General features: G+C 37.3%; 1 protein-coding gene across 2 annotated transcripts in view; it reads left to right on the top strand.

The window, feature by feature from the left end:
- Positions 1–24,842, top strand: part of LOC131428205 (uncharacterized) — a 441,911-nt gene that overhangs the window by 161,149 nt on the left and 255,920 nt on the right. The window contains exon 4 of one of the 2 annotated variants that reach the window (XM_058591951.1): positions 23,313–23,398. In XM_058591951.1, coding sequence (XP_058447934.1) covers positions 23,313–23,398 — 86 coding nt within the window. Of the gene's footprint in view, positions 1–23,309; positions 23,399–24,842 lie in introns of both variants that reach the window. The other variant, XM_058591950.1, reaches the window with a different exon arrangement.

The following is a 24,842-nucleotide window of genomic DNA, read 5'->3' as shown; positions in this document are numbered from 1 at the left end:
ATCGATGAAACGGAATAGGGCTGTCAAGTGAGTTGCTAGTGAAATAGGGGGGGGGGGGGGGTGACCTGTTAAGATATGATCATTCGCTTGAGCTTGAACGAATACAGAATAAATGTTTTGTTCTGGTTCTTTCAGAAACCGAGAAATGGTGCCAAGTGTGGTGGAATTCCGTGGCAGAAACCAATAACGGCGTCGCAATTTCTTGCGACTGAACCCTAGTCTTTGTTAATAGAATAAGTTAAGTATGTATGTGAAGTGATTCTAGGAACGGTCTTCTGGCGGAAGGAGAAATAATATGAAGAAGTTCTTCCATGTAGAGATCTGAATATGTTTTTGAATTTTGTCGGGGATCAATCGATGTAGACTTATTATTTCTATACAGGGTCCGGCACTCGAAGTGTAACCAAATAAAAAGGCCATAAATTCAGTTTGGAAAATTACTTTTACTTAATTCAAAGTACAAAATGTGTAAAAATAATACAAAATTCTGAATCAATTCACTTTTGCTCGATATGACCACCTTTTGCCTTGACTTGATGACTTGAGAGAGCGAAGGAGTTGCTTCGTTTGGCCGAAAGCGGTCAATTTCCGAACATTGTATTTTCTGACGAGAAAATTTTTCCAATTGAGCAATTCGTATACTCTCAAAACGATAGGGTTTACTTGACCGACCATTCATACGAGAATTTGAGTCATCGATTGGCCACCAGGAGGCAGCACCCGCAACAGATAATGGTTTGGGCCGCTGTAACCGCAGATGGGCGCTCTCCAATCGTTTTCATCGATCCTGGCGTCAAGGTAAATGCGACATATTATCGGGAAAGTATTCTGGAGGTTGCTTTGAAGCCGTGGGCAGACAAACATTTCGGTGGCAGACCATGGACGTTTCAGCAGGACTCGGCACCGTCTCACAAAGCTCGAGTGAACCAAGAATGGCTGAAAAACAATGTTCCGAACTTCATCACGTCCACACAATGGCTCTCGAAGTGCGAATCCAATGGATTATTCTCTTTAGGCCATTTTGGAGAGCAAAGTCCGAACTAAAAGATACACCAGTCTCGAGGCGCTGAAAAAAGTTATTGTCCGCGAGTGGGCCTAAATACCTGCAAGTCACATTCGGCCAAACGAAGCAACTCCTTCGCTCTCTCAAGCCATCAAGTCAAGGCAAAAGGTGGTCATATCGAGCAAAAGTAAATTGATTCTGAATTTTGTATTATTTTTACACATTTTGTACTTTGAATTAAGTAAAAGTAATTTTCCAAACTGAATTTATGGCCTTTTTAATTGGTTACACTTCGAGTGCCGGACCCTGTAGACTGCACTTGAAAAAATTGCGATACTCACATTTGTACATAGCCTTTAGTGTAATATTTACTGATGTTTTGGCTAAAAATAATAGTGTAATGTCATCAACTAACAAGATCTTCAAATTTCAAATTTTAGCCCAATTTAGATTTTGTTTTCGTATTACTGCACCGTTGCTCTAAACGCAGATCGAAATGTTAAATTTTAATCTGCTTAATCTTTCAGAACCGCAAAACGGATCCGAAATTCAGTATGGAACAGTAAGTTCTTCATTTGAAAAATCGTGAGAATTGGTGAAGCCATCTCTGAGATAATCGATTTTGGAATATTTTCGGTACTTTCGGAGCCAGAATCCGGGACCAGTACTTCCGAGGTCGGATTGTGCGGTCACTAACTAACAGTAATAGTTTCGAATCCAATTTAGATATTTTTTAATTTTCATCACCATGTAATTCCGAAACCGAATAACATTCAAGTATTCCATATGGGGCCGTAAGGTATTTTATTTGAATTTAAGCTCGCTAAAATCGGTTAAGATCAGAGATTGTTCGGAGAAAAGTGTGTGAAATTACTTGTCTCACATACATTCAAACAATGCTCAATTCGACGAACCGAGCCGGCTGGTACGTGACATTTCTGCACTAGTCGATCTTTCAAGTGGCTGCATAACTAATTATATGAGGAAGGCAAAACTACGTCGATTACAAGGAATCTACCAAATTTTGTCCATTTGTTGCAAACACTGCATTATAGCGGGGCTGATCCTGATCGGTCCTAGCATGACTTCGAAACAAGATCTGCTCAATTTAATCAGAGTTAACTGAACCGATTTCCACAAGCTTAGGCTAGTTTGAAAGCTACTATTGAGCCATTGATCAAATTGAATGATCAAATGACTGTCTATTCTAGTTCTGAAGATGTAATGGTATGTGTGTCGTAACGCACCTTTTCTCCGTTTAATTTCCTTGAAGATGGCAAAGTCGATTTCAACTCGCTTAGGTCAATTTGATTGCTTCTAAAAGGTCATTAATTGAGTTTGTGTACCGAAAGAATGTCACTTCCGGTCCCTGACATGTAATCGTATAAGTGACGTAACCGTCAAAGGGTTCAATGTTCCAATTTAAACGTATCAATGCTGATACTTTCGGTTCCGCGGATGATACCAATAGGCCATGTGAGCGTTGCAGCAGGCTTCTGGCAATTACTCAAATCATTCTTATTAGAGTACTTTATTTTGTATCCAAAATCAATTTTATGAAAAAGAAACGTTGACCGGTAACAAAAAAAAATTCTCGACGAGAAACCAATTGACCAAAATGCCATCGTTTAATTTAAAACAACATTAATTGGTGGCACCCGCATCTAGTTAAATTATTTTACCTCAGTTTTACCGGCCTTCAGTTTCCGGTTCCGAAAGTACCGGGAATTGGGAACTCAACATTTCTAAATTAGAACTCACTTAAATATTTTCAGACTCTCACCAAATTTGATTCAAATGACTACAGCACTGTAAATATGGTCTTAACTTTATACGGATCCGACTGTCGGTTCCAGAGTTACAAAGAGATTCATGCTAATCCGTCATAAAAGTACGATGCAAAGAACGTAAACACTTTTCGGAACCATGCTAAAAACCATTTTAATCGTTGGCCTTGTTATTTAATGGATGGCTTTGGCTATACCGGTCCCCCGTTTCCAGTTACGGAAATACCTAAAATGGTAGTCCCATATTCCCAAGCAGAACTCTCTCCGAGATAGCAGTACCCATTTTCATAAACTTGGATTCAAATGAATAGTGTTGCGGTCCCATACAAAAATTCTAAATTTTTATAGGATGGGACTTTCGGTTTCTGAACTATAAGGTGATGAGGGCTAAAGCTTGCATACCGTCGTTGAGAGCGACGGTGAAAATATCGTTAGAAAAAGTGGGTGGGTAATGTCGCTTTCTTCAATCTAGAACCTGAACCTGATTTCTGAGAAAATTGAGTGCACATTTTTCTTTTATTTACAGGTCAAAGCAGGATAAAGTTAAATTGTAGGCTATGGGGCGATGAGACCAAATAAATAGAATGGTATATGACTTGGATGTGAAGTTGATTTAGAAGAAATTTTTTGCATGTTACCTGAACTCGGTCGTGTTACGGTCACCAGACTTTGCTTTATATACCTGTTTGGTTATTTGATGGCACAGAATAAACAGCAATATGTAAGAAGACGGATCTTCTAGAACAGTGATTCCCAAAGTGATCCGTACTGCCCACCATGCCCAGGGTAGCTCAATGGTAACGCAGTTACACAGATCGCAAGCCTACTTTTCACTATTTCATTTTCAAATATTTAAATTGATTTTTTGTTCGATATTGATAAAAAGTAACAAAAGTGCGTCTCAGAGAGAGTAGGCGACTGTTTTCGGGGAAGGTGCGACAATTACAGAAAAAATAAACACTTTTTCCACCTAACAATTAAACATACTAATCTAACCACATACCATTTCAGCACCCGTTTTTTTACCTCAACATGTATCCACATTCAATGGCGTTTATCGTTTTCGAACGAATTTAGAAGATTCTGATTTCTACTGGAATCTTTCATACATCTCATTTTACTAAAAGCCAACAGTTTCAACAGACGTCATCGAGCTGATACTTGGAAATTCGTTCTAGTATTAAACTAATTATATATTTTTCAAATACGACTAGAACGTTTTTTTGTTTCAGTTGTTTAACATTTTACCAAGAATTATTTGGGATGACCGAAATTGTACTTTGAAAAACTAACAATCGATTACACGATTGAAAAGACGACGAATATTTTTGACATGAATGCGTCTTACTTAACTATAGACTATAGATTATCTCTGTAGATCATGTAAATTGATGATCATGCGAACCGACTGTGGTAATGGCGGTCCCCGAAATCCGGCTTCGTAATTATCTGAAATAGTGGAATTCACTCCATTCTCTCAGAGATGGCTTAGCCGATCCGGCACCTGGTTTAATTTGTTCCGAACTGTGTAACTTTACAGACAAGGCTAGTTAATACTCAAATAAACTTCATTCTTCTTCATGCAAGAGGCAAAGGAAAATCATTTCAAGAATACCACTGTGTTATATTTGAGAATATGAGTGATATGAAAAAGGCATCTTTACTCTACTATATGGATTAGAACAGGTTTTTTCCTGAATGAGCCAAACACGACCCTTGACTAACTCGCCTGCAAAATGGGGAGAAATCGATGTCTTCTACCAAATTGGTCAAGTTATCTCACCAGAATTCATAGGATTCAAAATAAAACTGATATTAAAGTGCCATCCTTTCTCTTGCTCAACTGCGTTGCACAGACTCACACAAATTTTTTTTTTATTCATACATTTGTTTTATGTAGCTGAAGATACTAAACATAAACAGAGCCGCTTTATTTCATAACATTGGTCTTAAATAAAATCGAGATACATTTTTTTTACTGGATCTTGTTATAACCCTTTTTCTCGGTTGAAGTTAGTTTGTGTTGTTTCACGATGGTTGCAGTTGCAATATATTGGTTTGTTGAATCAATAGTACTGAGGAGTGTATCGAAAATAAGCTATCCACATACATTTGTGTTGTACGCATGTATTTGTGATGGTTTTTTATGCTCAGATCACAGCATGCTGTGCGTTTGGCAATCAGCTTTCGTTTGGTTACTTGTTTGTGCGGTTGAAATTCTGCGTTTTCAAAATGTCGCGTATTGAAAAGGAAGTGAAAATTAAGGTTCTGGACACATGGCTAAGTGAAAAGGGTATTACTATGCGAAAATGGGTGAAGCGGTTCGGAATTCATCATGCCAGTGTTAAAACCATCATTAATAAGTTTGGGGAACACTATTCTTTGGATGAGCTACCAGGAAGAGGCATAAAACCCGGTTCTTCCAAGCCAAAACTGGACCAGAAAGTTGTATCTCTAATCGTGAAGAACAAATCAATGTAAATACTTGATTTGGCAAAAAAGCAGGAACGAGTGTCGGAAGAAGTTTAAAGTAAACCATTTTTTACACTACCGGAACTATAAATGCAGAAATATATCGATCTAAGTGTCTCCAGAAGAGATTGTTGCCTTTATATAAGAAGCATAGAACACCTTCACTGTTTTGGCCGGATTTAGCGGAGGCTCACTATACAAAAACCACTCACAATTGGCTTGCGGAAAAGGGTATAAATTTCGTTGAGAAAAATGTCAATCCATCAAATTGCCCTCAGCCTCGACCCATCGAACGTTACTGGATAATCGTGAAGAGTGTCTTCAAGAAGACTGATAAAGCAGCTGGGAACTTGCAGGTGTTCAAAAAAATTTGGGCTCAAGCGTCAAAAAAATGCGATACCACACTTGTCCGGAAGTTGATGAAGAGCGTTCGATCAAAAGTTCGAAAATTCATGAAAGAATAACTTAAATTTCATCCGGTTTTCATTATGCTTAAGTTTAACCTTGAACAATGAAGGATCAATTTTTGGATTGAATAAAATATCGTTTTTTATCATAATTTGAAAGAAAAATTTGTGGATAGCTTATTTTTGATACACTCCTTAAACTCGCTAGATATCCGTGCTGAACGGTTGCCTTTGGTTGAAGATGTCTTTTTCACAGTTTCAGTGCAGGGCTTGCCTTAGTGAACAGGTTGTTCACAAAACTAACATGTAATTAGCTGATTCTCATAGGTAACTAGCGATTTATAAGGATGCCTTCCACCCTGGTCACAAATTACATAAGATGGAATCGCCTTACGCAGTCGCATACGTAACACTCGTACGTTATTTCGGATATCGGGGAAAAAATTCCACCATACTTTGCTTTCGATGGAAAGAATTTCTCCGTACTGCGACATATTTTTTCGAACGAAATGATCACTAGCCTGCGGTCATGTACGCGTACTTCTATGACAACGTCCACCACGTACACAGGAATTTTGTATTTAACATTGTCATACCTAACACTGTGCAACTCGTTGTTAACCGAAGCGAATGCAATTGCATCTCTTTCACCTTTAAACATGATGTACACAGGGTGGTACGCCTTGTTGAACTGAGTCTCATTTACATCATTAACGGCTAGATGCATTCGTTCTTTAAGTAAGATTTCAATTTCGCTTGCTGCACGGAACCACCCGCGATCCCATTTCAACCAGAATATTAGTTGATTATCTGAATTCGATTGGTTAAAATTTGGTACAACTAATCGATTGTTGTTTTAAATAAACTGTCATTTTTGTTTTTCGATTAGCAGAAACGATGGTTGAAACAACTAATTTAATTGTTTGAAATAAAATGCTGTCAATTAGTGAGGACACATACCTTTCAATTTCAATAAATATTTTTTTTTGTTTTAGACATTGCAAATAGTTGAATCAACTCGAACAATTTTATTGATTTGCGATAATAATCAAAATATACTTACTGATATACGTCATGATCTATTCGAAATAAGTTCAATATGTTGAGAACCATGAAATAAATATCGTGGTTAAAATAGAAAACAGTATTTTATAACGACATGTTCTATCATTAGGGCTGGGAAAACCACCGATCACTGATGATTTTAAGTGATCTTAACCAAGTAATAAATTATCATTACGAAATCAGAACTGATCTGATCTCAAAATGATTTTGTTTTTTGTATAATCATGATCATGTCAAGTCGAGATCAGTGAAGATCTAAATTCTGCAAAACAATTCTTCTGATTCGATCGGAAATGATTGATGTAGAAAAACGTTTTTAATCAGCAAACGTGTCCGTAGGGGCGAGTAAATTAGCGAAATTATTAAATTTACCTAAAATGAGTTTTGAAAGATGATGCCTTCAAACGATCGAACTAAAGTTATGCACTGATAATTTTAGTCAATTTTGTGAGCTTAGGTACATCAACCGCTGGGAATTGGAATTTTGCTACTGCAATTCAAACGCGCCATTCAAACGCAGCGCGTTCTGTGTGTTTGAAACCCTTTGCTCCTGTTACTTTTATAAATTAAATTCATGTCAAAAAGCGTTTTATTGCTAATGCATGAACATCATCATCGGTAACAAACAGCTGGAAGTAAAACAGTCTGCTGGAAGTAAATAATGATGGAAATTGAAGCATAAAATTTTTGCGCATACCTGAAAGATTACGAGATGATCATTCATTAACATTTTCTAATTTGTCACCAAATTTTTATCACAACACCGCTGTTAAATAAACACTTGTTATCATAAATTTCTCAAATCGAATGAACACAATTTCAACAAACGCTTTAACCATCGATGTTGTTTTCATTGACATTTTGAAGCGACGCGAACAGATTTCAACTAAAAAAGTTGTTGATTTTGCATTGCGATTATTGTTTTACTTTCAACTGTCTCCGGCATTTGACAGCATTCAAAACAACATATTTTTCAACTACTTGAATATATGCAAATCAAAAACCATATTGGTTGAATCAAAAAGAAATTAGTTAAATCAACTATCGCAAAAATCAAAAACTGCGATATCGCAATTTTATGATCGAAGGGTTCTCCGTGTGCTGGTCTAACTTTGTAGCGTTTGAAATCAATACGAATTGAGTTTGATCTTATAGGCCAAGTTTCAGGCTTTTGTAAATCGTATTAGCCCATTTCGTATACTCTATTGTTCACTGCAATGTATTGTCTTTGTTTCTGTCGTCTCGACCGTACGCAATTTTCGACTGTGCCGGATGAGATGCGAACACAATGTGACACACACATCTATTGTCACATAATATTATAAGCAAATGTTGACAAAAATAGAAGCAACCTTTTATTGAATTAATGTGAAATTATATAACCCAAAAAAAAATCATTTACATCCAAAAGTGATGTTTTCATACAAACCGATACAATTTAAATCGGAACATTGAATTGTGATGTAAACTTGCTGTGGTTTAATTTATATCTTTGTGTAGCCACTTTCCGAATTCATGCCACATTACGCAACGAACTTTGGGCGTATCATTGCGAAGCGAATTATCACGTGATTATTGTTTGCACAATTTGATTAAGATGAAACTAACGCTCGGATGACCCGGACCGACCATCAAATTATGCATGATGAATTCAAATTATCACATTCCCACCTGTAAAGCAGTTGAAATCGGCGATATCGCTGCCAATCGCCACCCGCTGACCTCATCTGATCTCAATAAATTTCCAATCAACACACCTCCACGTGGCACTCACTTTTTAGTATTCAAAAACATCCTAAAAAAGCTACTCATTCGTGTGAACATTGGATTTTATTTTTGACAGCTACGGTGATAACCGACCGGGCGTCGTTCTTCTCGTCACTCGGTTCGGTAGGCTCGGATTGAGTTGATTGGGCATGGTTGGCATATAAAATATTCTCAACCAAACTTCCTTTTGACCTTGACTTCTTGACCACCTTTCCGAGTAATTCCAAAATGTCGTCGGCGTAGAAGCTAGGATGCCACCAGTTTTTGGGGTGCGGATGTAGTATATGACGAATTACCGACGAAAAAGGCACGTTTTTCGATTTGGAGTTCGCTTATGCGTGTGTTGTAATAATGTTAAGCCGACGGATAAGGTTTAGTGCTACGTAGTATGAGTGATGTACGTAGTGTTAAAAATTACCCGAGTTGGTGACGCAGTGACCAATGCTAGGATGCTGAAATATTTCATCAAGCAGTGTGATTTTTTTTCTACCTACCGATGTCCGACGGACAGTTGTTCCATTGTGACGCACTTGTTTGACAAGTTTGGATTGTTGTTGTTCATAAGCAGTGCGAAAAAAAATACGTTAAGATAAACGACCACAGTCACGATACGATCAGCTTGATTTGTTTCACTAGCTTGTGTTCGTCGACTGTCAGGCAGTGCAGTCGGATGTAGTAGAAAATAATCCTTCGGTCTCCCTTCGATGATAAGGTGATGTAAGCCGAGACAAGTTACTAAGCCACCCACACACAACAAACCGATAACTTGAGCTGGGAGCTGCCCGACCGAACCTCAGCTCAGGACTGCAGCTCCACACTGGAATGGTGATTGGTGGCAATAAGCGTTTTGCATTTATTTGTCGACAACCGGCAGTTGAGGAGCTTAAGCTTTTATTTTCACATCAGAGTTCTTTCGATTGTCGACAGTAATAATGAAAGATAACATAACTCTGGTATACAATTCAACTACAAAAATGTGCTGAAATAGTTTTGATTTCTTGGCGAGTTTATTCGTCTTGTAGTAAAGTGCCATTTTTATACCAAGTTATTCGCCCTTATTCTGAATAACGACGTATTTGTTTGATATGGTTCGGTCGAATCTTAAAGAAGCAAAGTCCTGGCATTACATTCCTTTTGTGGAATTTGGCCGTTCTGTTTCAACAGACTTCGCAGCCTATTCTTAGAGTACAGAATCATTACATGGCTAGTACTATGGGTCCTACTGACACTAAGAATCCTTCCAGGTCGGGGCTCGAACATACGACAACTGGTTTGTAAGACCAGCGCCCTATGCATTGAACCACCAACCCGGGCCGAATCTTAGCTACCTTTGAGCGTTATTAGGAATACGAATGAAATACGATAAAAAAAACGATACGTCGTTATTCAGAATAAGGGCGAATCGCCAAAAAAAACAAACAAAAAGGAAACGTTTGAGTACTACATTATGAAGCTTAACTTAGAATTCTGTTTCCAAAGACATTTGCATGGTATTGCCAAGCGAGTTTTTTTGGTCACCAACTAAAAAGTTATCCTTTCAAGATTTCAATTTTATTTTTTAACACGATCATATATAAAGGCACTCTCGAAAATGAAATGTTTATCATTCATTACTCAGTAATTTGGGAACCGGAAGTCGGATGCATGTGAAATTGAAAAAAAAAATATATGTGGGACAAATAAGTATATGAAAATTGATTCAAAGATTTATGAGAAAAGTGACAGCACATTTTAATCACAAACGCAGACATTTTTCGATGTCGACGAACTGATTCAAATAGTAAATGACACTCAATCCCCGTGCCTCTAATCACCGGTAAAGTCGGCTCTCAATATTATCGCATAACCTTCCTGTGTGTAGGGAAAATACAATTGTTCGTCTCGGTACACATGTTTTTTTTTGTCTATTTGAGTTCTGATTGGAAGACGGTTTCCCTGGTTTCTAAATAGTGATAATTTTTACCTTCAATCAGTTGGGGCCATGTTTTGCTCCAGAAATCTATACAATTTCAACAAGCGATTCTGGCCAACCTAGGAGCATTATTGTTACAAGACCAAAGTTCTATTGAAAAATCCATAATCGGAAAAGGGCTATCAATAGGATCATTATTTAGACAAAACTCCTAGTTTTAATGATAGTCCTCGGAAAAAAATGCAGCAGATATATCACCAAAAACTCATTTGAGTCGGATATTTCAAAATCTCTCAGGGTATAAATTAACACACATTAGCTATTTTTTTGCCAAGTTGGGTATCAAATTTCATCAGGCTGAATTATCGCGCATCTTGAAGTTAGTGTTACCTATCAAATCCAGTGAAAAACTTGCGTTATTTTTATTACACTCTTTCATCTGCTCTTTCTTCAAATCCTTGTCGTTTTGAAGATCATCTCTGTTTTCCGGAGCTTACCATTCGCCTGGAATTTTTCTATTAAACGAAGTTCTGACGAGCTTCGTACCACTCCATCTTCGGTTTCGCGGATTCCAGCTATATTATATTATATATCAATATGAATCACTCTTGCAATTTACAAGGGACATCACAGTAAATCTTTTTATGAACATTTGACAGCTTCTACAATCAGTTCACTGAATCAAACAACCCCCATACCTATAATTACTGATTCGGGAGAACACATTGGGATCTCAAAGATCCCTATTGATGTAAATGTATGTGAAATTTACTTTTAGTCTCTGTAAAACTCTTAATGGAAAAAGCAAAAGGCAAGTGGCTAATGTCAGAGACATAACTGGAGGACATGCATACGAATAAAATTGACATGCTTTTTTTTATTTGATATTCGGAATCAATAATCGTTCGTATTAGTTGCTTGATCGAGTGAATTTTGAAAATTTTACTTTTAATGTTTTTTTAGCTTGAGAAAACTGAAACTGATCCGGGGTAGTTCCATCAAACAAACACTTTTCATGAAACTGTGTTTAGCTTGCACTTAGAAACGGGGATGTGAGCAAACCCGATATAAGAATCAGGTTCGAAATTGACTCGATTTTCAGTTCAATGACGTTGAAACTAGGTTTGAAACTGGCTAAAAAATGATTGTTTTGATTGCACTTATGAGCTGAAGGCGAAACGTAAAACAATCAAAACAGTCATGTGCTCTTCTGCACAAACCGGTGCCCACGAGGTACCAAAACCTAAATGACTAAAATATGTTTGCGGCCATAAAGTCGTAAACTCGTTTTCGCCTGAGACGTCAGGATAGACATAGCATTTCGGTGTAAATAAGTGCATTGTAAATAGCAATGACTTTACGTCTGCTTTGCGGACTATGTTAATCGGCGAGGTGGCATTAGCAGTCAACATAATCTGCTAATGCACTGATGAGCTGAATGCGAAACGTAAAACAATCAAAATTATTTAGTTTATTTTAGTTTTATTCCGATTCGACTCCCTAAAAACGTACAAGAAACAGAAGGTGCCGAAAAAGTCCCTGGACAGCAAGTTCAGACCAAAACAAGAGCGCGAAAACTGTATAACCGGATTCTACAGAATAAAGACGGATGCATCCTGATCGACGACGAAACCTACTCCAAGAAAGACTCTCGAGCGCTGCCCGGACCGCAATATTATACGAAATCGGTGTATCAGGACCTGGACGACGCTGACACCACGGTGGCGATGGAAAAGTTTGGGCAGAAGGTGTTGGTCTGGCAAGCAATTTGTACCGGTGGTTTGCGGTCGTCGATTTTCTTCGCGAAGGGCACAATTAACCTCAAGGAGTACGAGGAAGAATGTTTGAAGAAGAGAATACTACCACTGTACAGAAAGCATAAGGCTCCTCATCTCTACTGGCCGGATTTGGCTTCAGCCCACTACGCCAACTCCGTTCTACAGTGGTTGTCAAAAAATAATGTACAATTTGTGGAAAAGGACATCAACCCACCGAACTTCCCGGATCTTCGGCCAATTGAAAGGTATTGTGCAATTGTCAAGCGGCACTTTCGGGAGGAAGGTACAGTGTCCCAAAACGTGCAGGAGTTAAAAAAGCTGGACAGCTGCCAACAGGAAAGTCACAAAAGTAACTGTGCAGAATTTAATGAAGAATGTCAAGTCCAAAGGGCGATCGTTTTACAGAAACTAGGATTTTCTTCAATATAATCAGTGAAATGCATAAAAATGTAATTTTTCTACAATATATCGAAAACTGATGTCAAAATATGTTTTTTTTTCGCTTTTTTATTCAATAATCAATGTTGCTAACTACTTTTCGATACACTCCTTAGATGGAAACGCATGGTATTTAGTTCTAAGAGCATGTGTTATATGATTTCGGAACTAAATACCATGCGTCTCCATCGAATGATGACAATTTGATGGAGACGCATGGTTTTCCGAATGATTTATTTTTTTAAAGTCTGATATTATACCCGTCCACATTTTTTAAAAATCTGAAAAAATACAGCGTGATGTACTCATGAATGATTTATTTTTGATGTAAAATCTAGACCAAAAAAAACAAAATTGTAAGTGATTTTTTTCAATTTTTTTTATAAAGAGGTTTTTGAAAAATTTAAATAAAATAATAATCAGAAGAACCACCCTTACTCCACCAATATGGCAGTTAAAGGGTTAAAATTTTGGGAAAATCATCTCCAATATAATTCCTTTGAAACAGAGTATATCATTTTTTTTTGGTTTGGGGGCAGTTTTTATATGCAAACCCGGCTACACTCTTTGTGGCCATTACACACATGGTAGATGTAGCCAAATTGAACGATTTTACGATTTTTGAAACCAATTTGAATTATCAACTTTGGTGTCCATAGTAAATGTCCTTCTCCAAACTTCATTCAAAGAACTTCTACCAACAAGGAGGAGAGCTTCCAGATCAATGCACCACCTTTACTGACATAAAAATTAAACAGGTGGAGCGTCTGGTTATCTAGTTAATCGATCTGTAGCTGCAAATAAGCAATGTTTTGAAGTGAGTTGAATTCCACCTTTTCTCTTCAAAGTGGAAGAAGTTTATTTTTATTGATTTCTGGTTCCAAAAGGACGGTATCACATACCACACTGCAAGCGAAACCAAGCACTAGGCGATTTCAGTGAGTAAATATCATCGTCAATTGGCAGCCGTTTATGGAGGACTGTATTAATTCTCTTGTTTCTCGAAATTAGTCAAACACGATGGCGCCATTGGTAGTCAACGAACGCCTCATTGATGTGATACCGGCCGAAATGTGTGAAAAAAATAACTACCTGAAGCCTTCAAATTATCTTCAACAGTTAATGGAAATAATTGATAGACCGATTCAAATAAAAAATGTCATCCACAAACCGATTTTCTTGTAACCTATCTAGCAATCGTTATCAGTGAGTCCAAAAGCTGAAAACTCACACTACTGTTATCAAAAATAACAACAACACAGTACACCGTTTGTATGTCTTATTGAATCTGTACGGTAAATACATGCATTTCGTATCGAACACGCAAGCGTCCAAATAAAAAGTAAAACAGTTCTGATCGTTATTGGTTTGGTACGCACATATGTCGCAAAACTTTTGTTTTTTCAATTATGAAATCGAATAACTAATCGAAGTGGTAGCACATGGCAATGGTGCAATAAATCAATAATCAAACGGATTTCACACTCACATCTACTGCACCGCCAGGTAATATTCAGCATTGTTTGCCTCTACCGGGTCTCAGGTGAAGGTATTTCCTATATGACCGGACCTAGATCCGAACGAACGGAGCGAACGTCTGACTTATCACCGAAGCAATAAATCTGAATTCATCGCTTGTTGGTACTATCCTAATCGAACCAGCATAGTGCATAGAGATAAGACTAGCAATACGTGAGGAGTGCGCTTGGGTAGCAGAATAGTCTTCCATTGCAAGCCGAGTAGTAAGTATTTACGGTTAACGAGTTTTTCTCGCCAATGTGTTTATTTAAGGAACATAACGGCTTGCCACGGAAAACCAACTCACAGCTGACCCTGGGATGTTACGAGTAGTTATCAGTTTCAATGTCATTCGACGGAAACACGTTCAGGTAGTTGCTCCGTTTGTTCGATGGGATTGTCCTACATCGGCTTTTGATTGTTTTTTTAGTAGTTCGAGTGTTAGTGTTTGAATGGCTTGAACATAATTATTGGTTGGAGATTTTTCGAAACAAAACCGCTTTTTGGTTGAGGTTTTATTCCTTTCGTTTCTATTTGTTACATGCCAAAGCATATAATAGTTAGTTAGTTTTAGCTCTCGTTTTGTTATTGCATTGCAGTTCAGTATTAAGGTAAAAGTTAAAACGGAACTGCTAAGCATAAGGTTGTACTGCTACTACTTTCCAACACGATTATATGATATGATATGATACGGAATTTTGAGGAATCGTTCAATATTTCGCCGCTCTTGGTGAGAAGCGAATCGTTCGCTGATTTCGTTTGATTCATACGTCGTACTGAGAAAAGGCGGACCGTATTCTTGTAAACCGTTGGTAACTTACGATAGTTACCTGGTTGCTTGCCAATTCTGTCAGCAAACAGCAAACTATGGAAAAACTGGAAACTGGACTGAAGACTATATAGTATATAGTAAGACCGGTGACGGATACTCCAATAAAGTTAGAGTAAATGCGCTGGCACTGGTATCATATGTTAAAAAATAAAATTTACGTTAGGGTTGATAAAACGATCGACAACATCAACACTTCTTACAGAAAAAGATATGTAGTAGAACATCGACCCTTCCAACAATTTGATCAAATCAGTCTCGCATTGATAATTGAATTGAGTGTAAAACTCACAGTAGCATTGAATTGAATATGTCGGACACAATTGCTGTTGGGTCTAGAAGTAAGTGTTCATAATTTGTGGTTTTATTGTGAAAAAATATCTGAATGTTAATCGGAAACAGCTGTTCAACCGTCAAAAACTTTGAATAATTGTTACTTATATCTAACCACTTGCGTGACTTGAAAAGCGCAGACGCAGATAAAACTATGATAGTAAATTGTCTATCTTAGCTTAGGGTGGCGTACGCACGGTTTGCATAAGAACGCAGGTTCGATTCCTGCCTCTGAGCGTATCTTTTTCCAATAATTCATCTTTTCTCATTCATTTGGATTCTTCTATATATGTTTTCACTTAATCATTGCAAAACTGAACTTAGTTATGGTGACTTTATGTCAAACTAACTATAAATCAATGCATAAATGTATGTTTATTGTGTAAAATCAATTTTTGGCGATACTATAATCTTTTAGACCGAAGAAGGCGTCGAAAAAAGAGTAAGTGGGAAAAGCAACTGTGTGCGGTCGCAATAAAAATCCGGATCTGTCAGAGCGAGCACGATGCGGTCACATGACACTTCGTGACGCATCGAGTTTTTTCTATAATATTTTTCTTCTGAACTCAAATGAAATTAGCTGTGCCGCGCGACTCCCTGTGATCTGTTAAGTTTCGCATCGCTACGCTTCGCATTGCGTGTCGATTTCTCTCTGGTTTCACCATAAGAAAACTTGCGAAAAGGCGTACCTTAATCTTTTAATGCACGTTTGATACGTTCAAAGATATCAAAGCTGCGACCTATCGATCGGTATTGGGCTCTCGTGAAGAGAGAATTCTCTCAATATAAACAACAAACTGCCGCAAAATTTTGAAAATCTTAGACAAAAGCTGCTAAATCGATGGCCCTAATGGCTGGAGTAAACTCAGAAGTAAACTTCTTCATACAGCCCAATAAGGTGACTGTAATTAGTTTTAACATGACTAATATTGCCAAATTTAATCTGTCCAGATTTCGTCGCAAGCAAGCCTTAGTGACTAGAGACAAATTGTAGACCATGTAAAAGCTTAAAAAGCTAAAAACTAGTTATCACAAGGACCATACTGGAATAACGATTTCTACGAAACATGAAAACTTATAAGGAGTGTATCGAAAAGTAGTTAGCAACATTGATTATTGAATAAAAAACGCGAAAAAAAACATAGTTTGACATCAGTTTTCGATATATTGTAAAAAAATTACATTTTTACGCATTTCACTGATTATATCGAAGAAAATCCTAGTTTCTGTGAAACGCTCGCACTTTGGACTTGACATTCTTCATTAAATTCTGCACAGTTACTTTTGTGACTTTCCTGGTGGCATCTGTCAAGTTTTTTTGAACTCATGCATGTTTTGGGACACTGTACCTTCCTTCCGAAAGTGCCGCTTGACAATTGCCCAATACCTTTCAATTGGCCGAAGATCCGGGCAGTTCGGTGGGTTGATGTCCTTTTCCAGGAATTGTACATTATTTTTTGATAACCACTGTAGAACGGAGTTGGCGTAGTGGGCTGAAGCCAAATCCGGCCAGAAGAGAGAAGGAGCCTTATGCTTTCTGTACAGTGGCAGCATTCTCTTCTTCAAACATTCTTCCTCGTACACCTTGGCGTTAATTGTGCCCTTCGTGAAGAAAATCGACGATCGCCAACCACAGGTACAAATTGCTTGCCAGACCAACACCTTCTGCCCAAACTTTTCCATCGCCACCGTGGTGTCAGCGTCATCCAGGTCCTGGTACACCGATTTCGTATAATATTGCGGTCCGGGCAGCGCTCGAGAGTCTTCCTTGGCGTAGGTTTCGTCGTCGATCAGGATGCATCCGTCTTTATTCTGTAGAATCCGGTTATACAGTTTTCGCGCTCTTGTTTTGGCTTGAACTTGCTGTACCAGGGACTTTTACGGCACCTTCTGTTTCTTTTAAGTTTTCAGGGAGTTCCGAACTTTGATCCGTTGAATCATCCCGATGCTGGTGTTGAACTGCTTGGCCAAATCCCGCTTCGACGCCGATGGGTTTTTCCTGATGTACTCAACCACTTTTAAGTCCTGGCCGGGCTGGCTGGGACCCGTTTTCCTACCAGATCGGGGTAAATCCTTCGTGGAAAGGGTCTTATCGAACTTCTCGATAATATTTTTGACACTGGTGTGGTGCACTTTCACCCGTTTTGCAATTTCGTTGTACGTGACACCACTTTCTGAGCACCAAGTGTGCAGAATTTTAATTTGCGTTTCCGGATCAATTCGACTCATCATTGTAACAATAAACTGTACCGAAACCAATCGATTGCGTAGCTGTTATTGACATGTAAACAAACATGTCACTGAAAAACATGCTGCAAAAAATTAAGCCATTTCAGAGTAATAACTGTTTGAATGTTGCTAACTACTTTTCGATACACTCCTTATCAAATAAATTTGTTAGAACTTGTCGTTAACAACAATGGGAAAAATATATGAATTAAAAAAGCTTTTCTACCAATGATAGAAATAAGCATGTTATCTGAAATAACAAATTGGTGCTAGTACAAATTTTACAAGAAACTCTCAAAAAATCCAGTTCAAGTTAAATTGTTTTCAATGCGCCTGAAAATAAACTTAGGTTATAGTGATATTAAAAACAGTTTATTATATAAAAGAACGTTGTAAACACTATAAAATTATCGATGTACATTTCCATTTGTTATGGCTTTAAATCCCACCATGAAATGATTTTCCATTTCATCGTCCTTCGTTCAAAACCTCAACTGTTGCGATAAGGCAAAAAAATCGTCTACACAAAAATTGAACAGTTCGACGTGAACATTTTATGAGGGTACATAAACCAATGAGAGATTCTCTTTGTTTACTTTCTCTTCTGTTAATAACACCTGAATTTTGACGTTCACTCACCAAATTTGTATATAGAATGAAAAAAAATATCTCCAGCTTTGTAATAGTATCATACATGTAACGAACAATTGCGTAATAACGCAGATTTAACCGAAAGAGAAAGTAAACAAAGAGAATCTGTCAATTGTTTTAAGGCCCTTTTGAAATGTTCACGTCGAGTTGAGAGATTCTTCTAATCTTTGATTCATTTGCTTGGTATTACGATAAGGTGCCTAAATTTGGAACAAGTTTTCAGTTTTCAAGCTCAATTGACAGATATTGTCAAAAAAAACTGCAAATTTTGGAATAAAAGTTTGCGTAACTGGGAAAGTAATTATCATATCCAAAAACAAAAACAATAGCGATTATACTTCCTGGAAGACCTTTCATTTGCAACTAGTTTGGTCACAATCGGTCCAGCCTTTTCTGAGATTCGCGTATCTTTATTTTGCACACAAATGCAAACACACACATACATACACAGACATTTGCTCAGTTCGTTTTCCAAATTTTCAACGAACTAATTCTTATATTTATAAATATAACCAAATTCTTATATTTATACAACTGGTAAAAAAGTGAAAAAGGTAAAACTACATTTTGGAGCCTCCGATAAACAATGTTTCATATCTCAACACCGATCCAGGTTCGCGTGCTCTTCATGTTATCTTTTAATAATATGATCTACAAGTTCTCCGCAGAAATGAATTCTCTATGACGCAATATAGGGAAAGAATAACTTTAACCTCACTTCTAGGTGGATTACTGACAATTTTATTTATATCAAAAGAAGGGGACAATTCCAATCGAAAATTATTCTGAAGGCATTTAAGTTCCAAAATCAATCGCAGAAGCGCAAACAGAAAACGCGTTTTGGAATAACTGGGACCACTGTGCACTGGAATAGGGGGAAAAGTCGCTTACATAAAAGCATCGATATCTCCGTTAAAAATGGACAGATTTTGACAACCTATAACTTGTTGGATAGCGGAATCTAAGTCTAAAAACATTCTGTTTTCATTCTGTTCAATTGTGGCGGATATTGTCAAAAACTAAACATTTTGACATAAAACTTCGTATAACTCAAAAAGTAAACATCCTATCTCAAAACCATTCAATGGTGTTCAAGGCGACGGTGAGACCTTTCATTTGCGACTAATTTGATCAAAATCAATGACAACTCACATACAGCTCAGTTCGTCGAGCTGAATCGATTGGTATATGACACTCTTTTTCTAAAGTTTGAGCGAGTTCTATACCTATTTTTTTATTTATAAAAAAAAGGTAAAACAGAATGTCAAATCAGCGTCTGACGCCAAAGCAGAAAGTGAAGATATACTTGCGATGCGGTGTGTGTTGGTTTTCTGTTAGATGGGTTTCCATAGAGATAGGAATATAATGGAATGCTGTGGCGGTCAAGTAAAGCGAAGCTTGTTTGGTTCTTCTAGTCACATATGGTGTCTCTTCATGTGTTTTTATATGCAGGGTAGTTCAATTGGCAAAACAATTTCCCCAGTTAGGAGCTAGCTACGAATTCGAGTGCCGCGGTTTCCATTAAATAGTTGCATTTTTCCAATCTGTTTTCCATTGTTGAATATTTGAATATTCATTGAATTTAAAATTTACTCAAGACGATTCTACGTCTTAACAAGACTAAAAACAAATTATTAAAAATGTGTTTATATTTCGATTTTGTTATCAATTACGTTGCCGCAGTCAATCAATAGGCATCTAAATTAATGCTTAAATTGTATGTTACAATCACGATAGTGATTTGCACATACTCTTACGTGCTCATAATGTTATAATTAAATAATATATGTTTCAAGGGACGGGTATAGCGTGATGGGTAAATCGGCTTTTCACGCAGCCCACCTGGGTTCGATTCCCAAAAATATATATGTTTGAATTAAGTAACAATAACTTTTGAGTGAAATTCCATACTAAATCGAAGGTCGATCCAATTTTGTAATTTTAATTTGGCACAAATTTAGAATAAGTATTCTTCATGACCAAGAAGGACAATTTGCATCATCCGATTGCCGTTTTGAGAAAGGGCCCTGGCAAAAATTTCTTGAAAATATAAAAAAAAACCTATCTCCTGAACGATTTATTTGATTGGCTTTGTGTTTTCGGCAGTGTTTTAGATAATTGGATAATAACTATGGATGAATTGTACACTATGGAAAAAGTTTTTTTTAATTTGATCAGAAAATAAAATCTGAAATACAATTTTCTCGAAACAGGTTTTTTGATTTTTTTTATATGGTTCAGCTGACAACCGATGAAGTTCATTGCACTACAACTCATGGTGGAGACAAAATGGATCAAAAAGTTATAGTGTTTTGAATATATCAAAAATTCAGATTTTTTTGTCGTGAATACGACTTACTTTACTATGGGACGCCTTTTCAAATTTAGCCATATGGAAGAATGGGCAGAACTTCATCGTGAATATCTCGACTTGTATTAATGGCATCAACATATTTTTTTCACTATTGCATCAAAGATATGATCAGGAATTTAGGATAATATTTTGAACAGTGTGAGATAACCACAAACAACTCAAATATTAAGTTTTCTCAAAATTTTAAAACAGCGCGAAAAACTTAACTTTTGCTTGGGGTTTTCGCGCAAGGACAACGATTTTTAGGCAGTCAGGCACATATCTTCAACTGAACGTAATAAAAAGGGAACCGTGGTCGAAAATCAATCATTTCTTCTTGTGCTTTGGATGGAAGCAGACGTCGGGGCGAGAAGACGCATTCAAACAGCGGCATCGGAGAGCGCACCTAGGGATGTCGGAATTTTCGAATTACTCGATTAATTAATAATCGAATATAATTTTTAAACTAATCGATTGAAATTTATTCGATTATCTGGGTTATTAATCGATTACTCGATTATTCATTCGATTATTACTATGGGATTTTTAAATTATTCGATTAGCTCAATAATCGAATATTAGTTTTAAGCTAATCGATTAAATATTACTCGATTATCTGGGTTATTAATCGATTACTCGAATAATCGATCGATATTATGACATCCCTAAGCGCACCTTCTGCGTAGTTAAAAACCTCAAACGCTCAGGTCGTAGTTCTCATTTGCCTTCCGGTCGTCAAGGTGAGAAGACGCATTAAACCAGTTTCGCATCATTCGGCACTGCGAGCGAATGTGTCGGTTTGTTCGCAAAACTAGTTTCAATTCAAGCAAGAACGATTGCATCAGACAACAGAGCTGCTGGTCGTTTGCATTGAAGAGTAAGAAAAAGAAAAACAAAAAGTGGACAACATTATATAAAATCAGTCGTTCTAATGGATCTAAATGTTATCCAAAGAACTATTAAGATTACTTCTTTGCAAATCGAAGGTAAAAATCATCAGTTAAGTGAAAATAAAAAAAAAATATTTGCTTCGTGCACGTATTGCTGTGTGAAAATCGTTCGAGAAAAATGTTCCGAACTGTGCCTAATATCGTAGAGAATTCCAAAAGGCAGAAATGAATCCTGTACAGCATCTTGATAGTTTCTTTCAATGAAATATGCAAATCCGAAATGAGATAATCGACGTCAAAAATCGTTTAAAATTCCAGTAGTGGAAAGGGAAGAAGTTCCACAATTCACACAATCGATCAACTATCAATTCGAATTAGAAAGTATAACGAAATCGTGTCAGTTTTATTCGTATTCACGACATCCAGTTATGTCTCTGACATTACACACCCGTACTTTTTTTGTTTCGATCATAGAGGTTTTGACCTTGAGGTCATTCACCTCTTCGGCCCAGCAAAACTTTATGACCCTATTGGCGGGGTTGGGAATCTAATCCAGACGGGCTACGTGGAAAGCATCGACTTAATCATTACCTGTCCCGTTTTGAAATTTAATATTTGAACATAAATGTTTTTCGACACGATTTTGTGAAAGGACGCAGAATTTCAATCAACATATACAGCGAATTTTAATTAACGAATTATGGAAATCTTTACTTTCGATCGTTTTCAAATGTTTCACGTGTGTTATTTACAAACAATCAGTTCGTTTTTAAACAATAGATAATTTTGTACTTCTATGCTTGTAGTTATTATTATTTTTTATGGTTTAGGGTTGTGTATTTTAAGAATTTTCACCAGTTTTTCAATTTTTCAAAAAAAAGTCTCAGAAAATATTACACCATGTAAAGTAGATCAGCTATTCTTAACCTGTACTCCGAATACCCTTGGGGGTACAGTAAGTAGTTTTTTTAATTATGTTGTCGTTTTCTCGAACTCGTGTGTCATTTTTCGTTACTGCTATGTAACTTCAGAAAAAGAGTGTAAATATATTTCCAGCGCAAAAAATTTATTTTCAACGTGGGTGTCTACGGAGAATTATTATGGTTCCAAAAGGCTGCGGTGACATAAAAAGGATAGGATCCAATTTAGTTTCGGGTGAACCGGATAAAAGAATCAAACCTAAACAGATGTGATTGCAGTTGTTGTTCAACCAATCAACCACGGTGCCAACGCCCCTCGCGACCTATAGTTATCTCTTTCTCAAACAGTAATTAACGCTCCTTCGATGAAGAGTCAAAATATGCTGGAATGATTGTAATGGCAAATACGATCACTGGCCTAGCCAAGTAATAGTTCTGTACGCTAAGCATTTATTCATGATACCATCATCAAGACTTCTGGAACAACGAAGAAAATGTACCTATAATAATATGTTTTTCTGATTTCTGATTGAGTAAATTACCAGGTCGAAATCAATTATGGTATCTGCAGCTTATTGAATGTTCAGTGATAATCCGGTGGTTACTTCTCACGGTTCGATTGATGAAAGTCCCCGAAGACCAATTACCAATAAACATTTCTACAACATTCAATTACTGATAGGAACTCGACTTCAAGTGCCGCCCTATGTCGTGCCACTCCCGTCCAGTGACGACGATAGCGACGGGTTTATTTCACGGTCTTATCTATCGAACCGGTAAACAAGTCGTTCTGCACTGGTCGTGTGACAATGTAGAAAAATTCCAATCACTATCTACAGGAGCCACCGGTTTTATAACTGCTATTTCGTTCTGACTTTCCTTATATTTTCGAACATACCGTCTGATAGTGAAACCTTATCTAATTTGAACCATTTACCGGCATCTTTCTCTTTTCAGCAGTCGAAACCACAGCAAAGACAGTTCCCAGAGTGATATCAGCCTTCCCGGAGGGTCACCGAAGATGCAACCGAAGCTCGCCAACATACGTAAGTAAACCGCCCTAAAATAGCTGAACATACGAAATCCGTCCATGAACATCCTCGTGCTCGTTGACTAGTGGGTGGGTGTTGGTTAAAGCTGGAAAGAAAAAGCTCCTCCTTCTTTGATTAGGTTGTTTCTTTTTCTTGTCTGCCGGTGAAAACTACCAGCAGTTGCATACATTTTGGCGTTTTTGCTTCACCGTCGAATAGCAAATGCTAACGTAAAAGTTTTGCGCTTCGCCGGCTGGGTAAAGTTTCATCTTCTGACGCTCTAGAGCCGGATGATGGTACCTTTGAAGTTTTACGGTGTCGGTTCAGCTGCTTCGGAAGATTCTACAAGGATGGAAATAATTTCCGAGTATTAACCGTTTAAAGGGTGCTCGCCATTTGAGGCTGCTTCTTTGGCTGTTCAGATAGCAAAGTAAATGCAAGCTGCAAGGATGAGCTTAACTTTTGCAGTCTTCCTGTTAACTTGCTCGATAGTCTTACACTTTTGTTTTTAATTAGCAAAAGGAGAACTTAGCTAGTTTCAGAATTTCTGTTGCTTCAGATTACTTGTTTAATTTTATTCTCGGTTTGAATGAGTATAGGAAAAATTGAAAAATACAACAATTTGTTGAAATATATTAAAGCCCGTATGAAGTAATGAACATACATCAGTCATGTCAACAAATTAGCTTTCTAATGTCTCATTTAAACAACATTGTCCACATGATCAATCACTGTCTGTTAGTACATCCTGGTAAATACAAACGAGCCATTTATTCGACTCTACTCAAACACAACTCGTAGGTGGTGTTGCAACTTACCTCGATATCCACCCTTCAATCAACACTCTCGGCAACGGAAGAGCAAATCTCGGCTCGGTCGAACCTTTTGCGGTGTACCAGTCAGTTTGCTGTGTGCACAGATCACTGAGCAATCCAATCCAAGCAGCTACTCGTTTTGAAATGTGAAAAGTGAAGGCAAGAAACCTGAATGAAATGTGTGTGTGTGTGTTTGTGTTTGGGTGGTTCAGTGGTCGGACTCGGATGTTGAATGAATTGTGTATATTTTTTTTGCCTTCTCACCTGCTGCTAAGTCTTATGGATTTTATTTGTTTTCATTTCTCCACTAAGTTGCCATAAAAAAGGTAGTATCTCTACCTGTGTGTATGTTGAAGCCAGTATCTCTATAATGGAATAGATGGATCACTCTCGCTTATGCAGTCCATATGAACACTATGCGCTGCAGCTGGTGAGAGATTTCTGAGTTTAGATTCGCTGTTAATTGAACGACTGCTAAGCGGTGCTGTAGATTTGTGCTATATTCGAAATGTGGAATGAAAAGACTCTTTGAAAATATTTGAGAATTGAAATGGAATAAATCAATCAATCATTGTTAATACTAAGCCAAACTATTTTCGCAAAATATTCAATTTTATAAATCTGTTTGGCTTATCTCTATAGGA

This window comes from Malaya genurostris, chromosome 2, assembly GCF_030247185.1.
Source record: "Malaya genurostris strain Urasoe2022 chromosome 2, Malgen_1.1, whole genome shotgun sequence".
Taxonomy (NCBI): domain Eukaryota; kingdom Metazoa; phylum Arthropoda; class Insecta; order Diptera; family Culicidae; genus Malaya; species Malaya genurostris.
The sequence above is the reverse complement of the archived record's forward strand: the minus strand, read 5'-3'. Positions and strand labels throughout refer to the sequence as shown.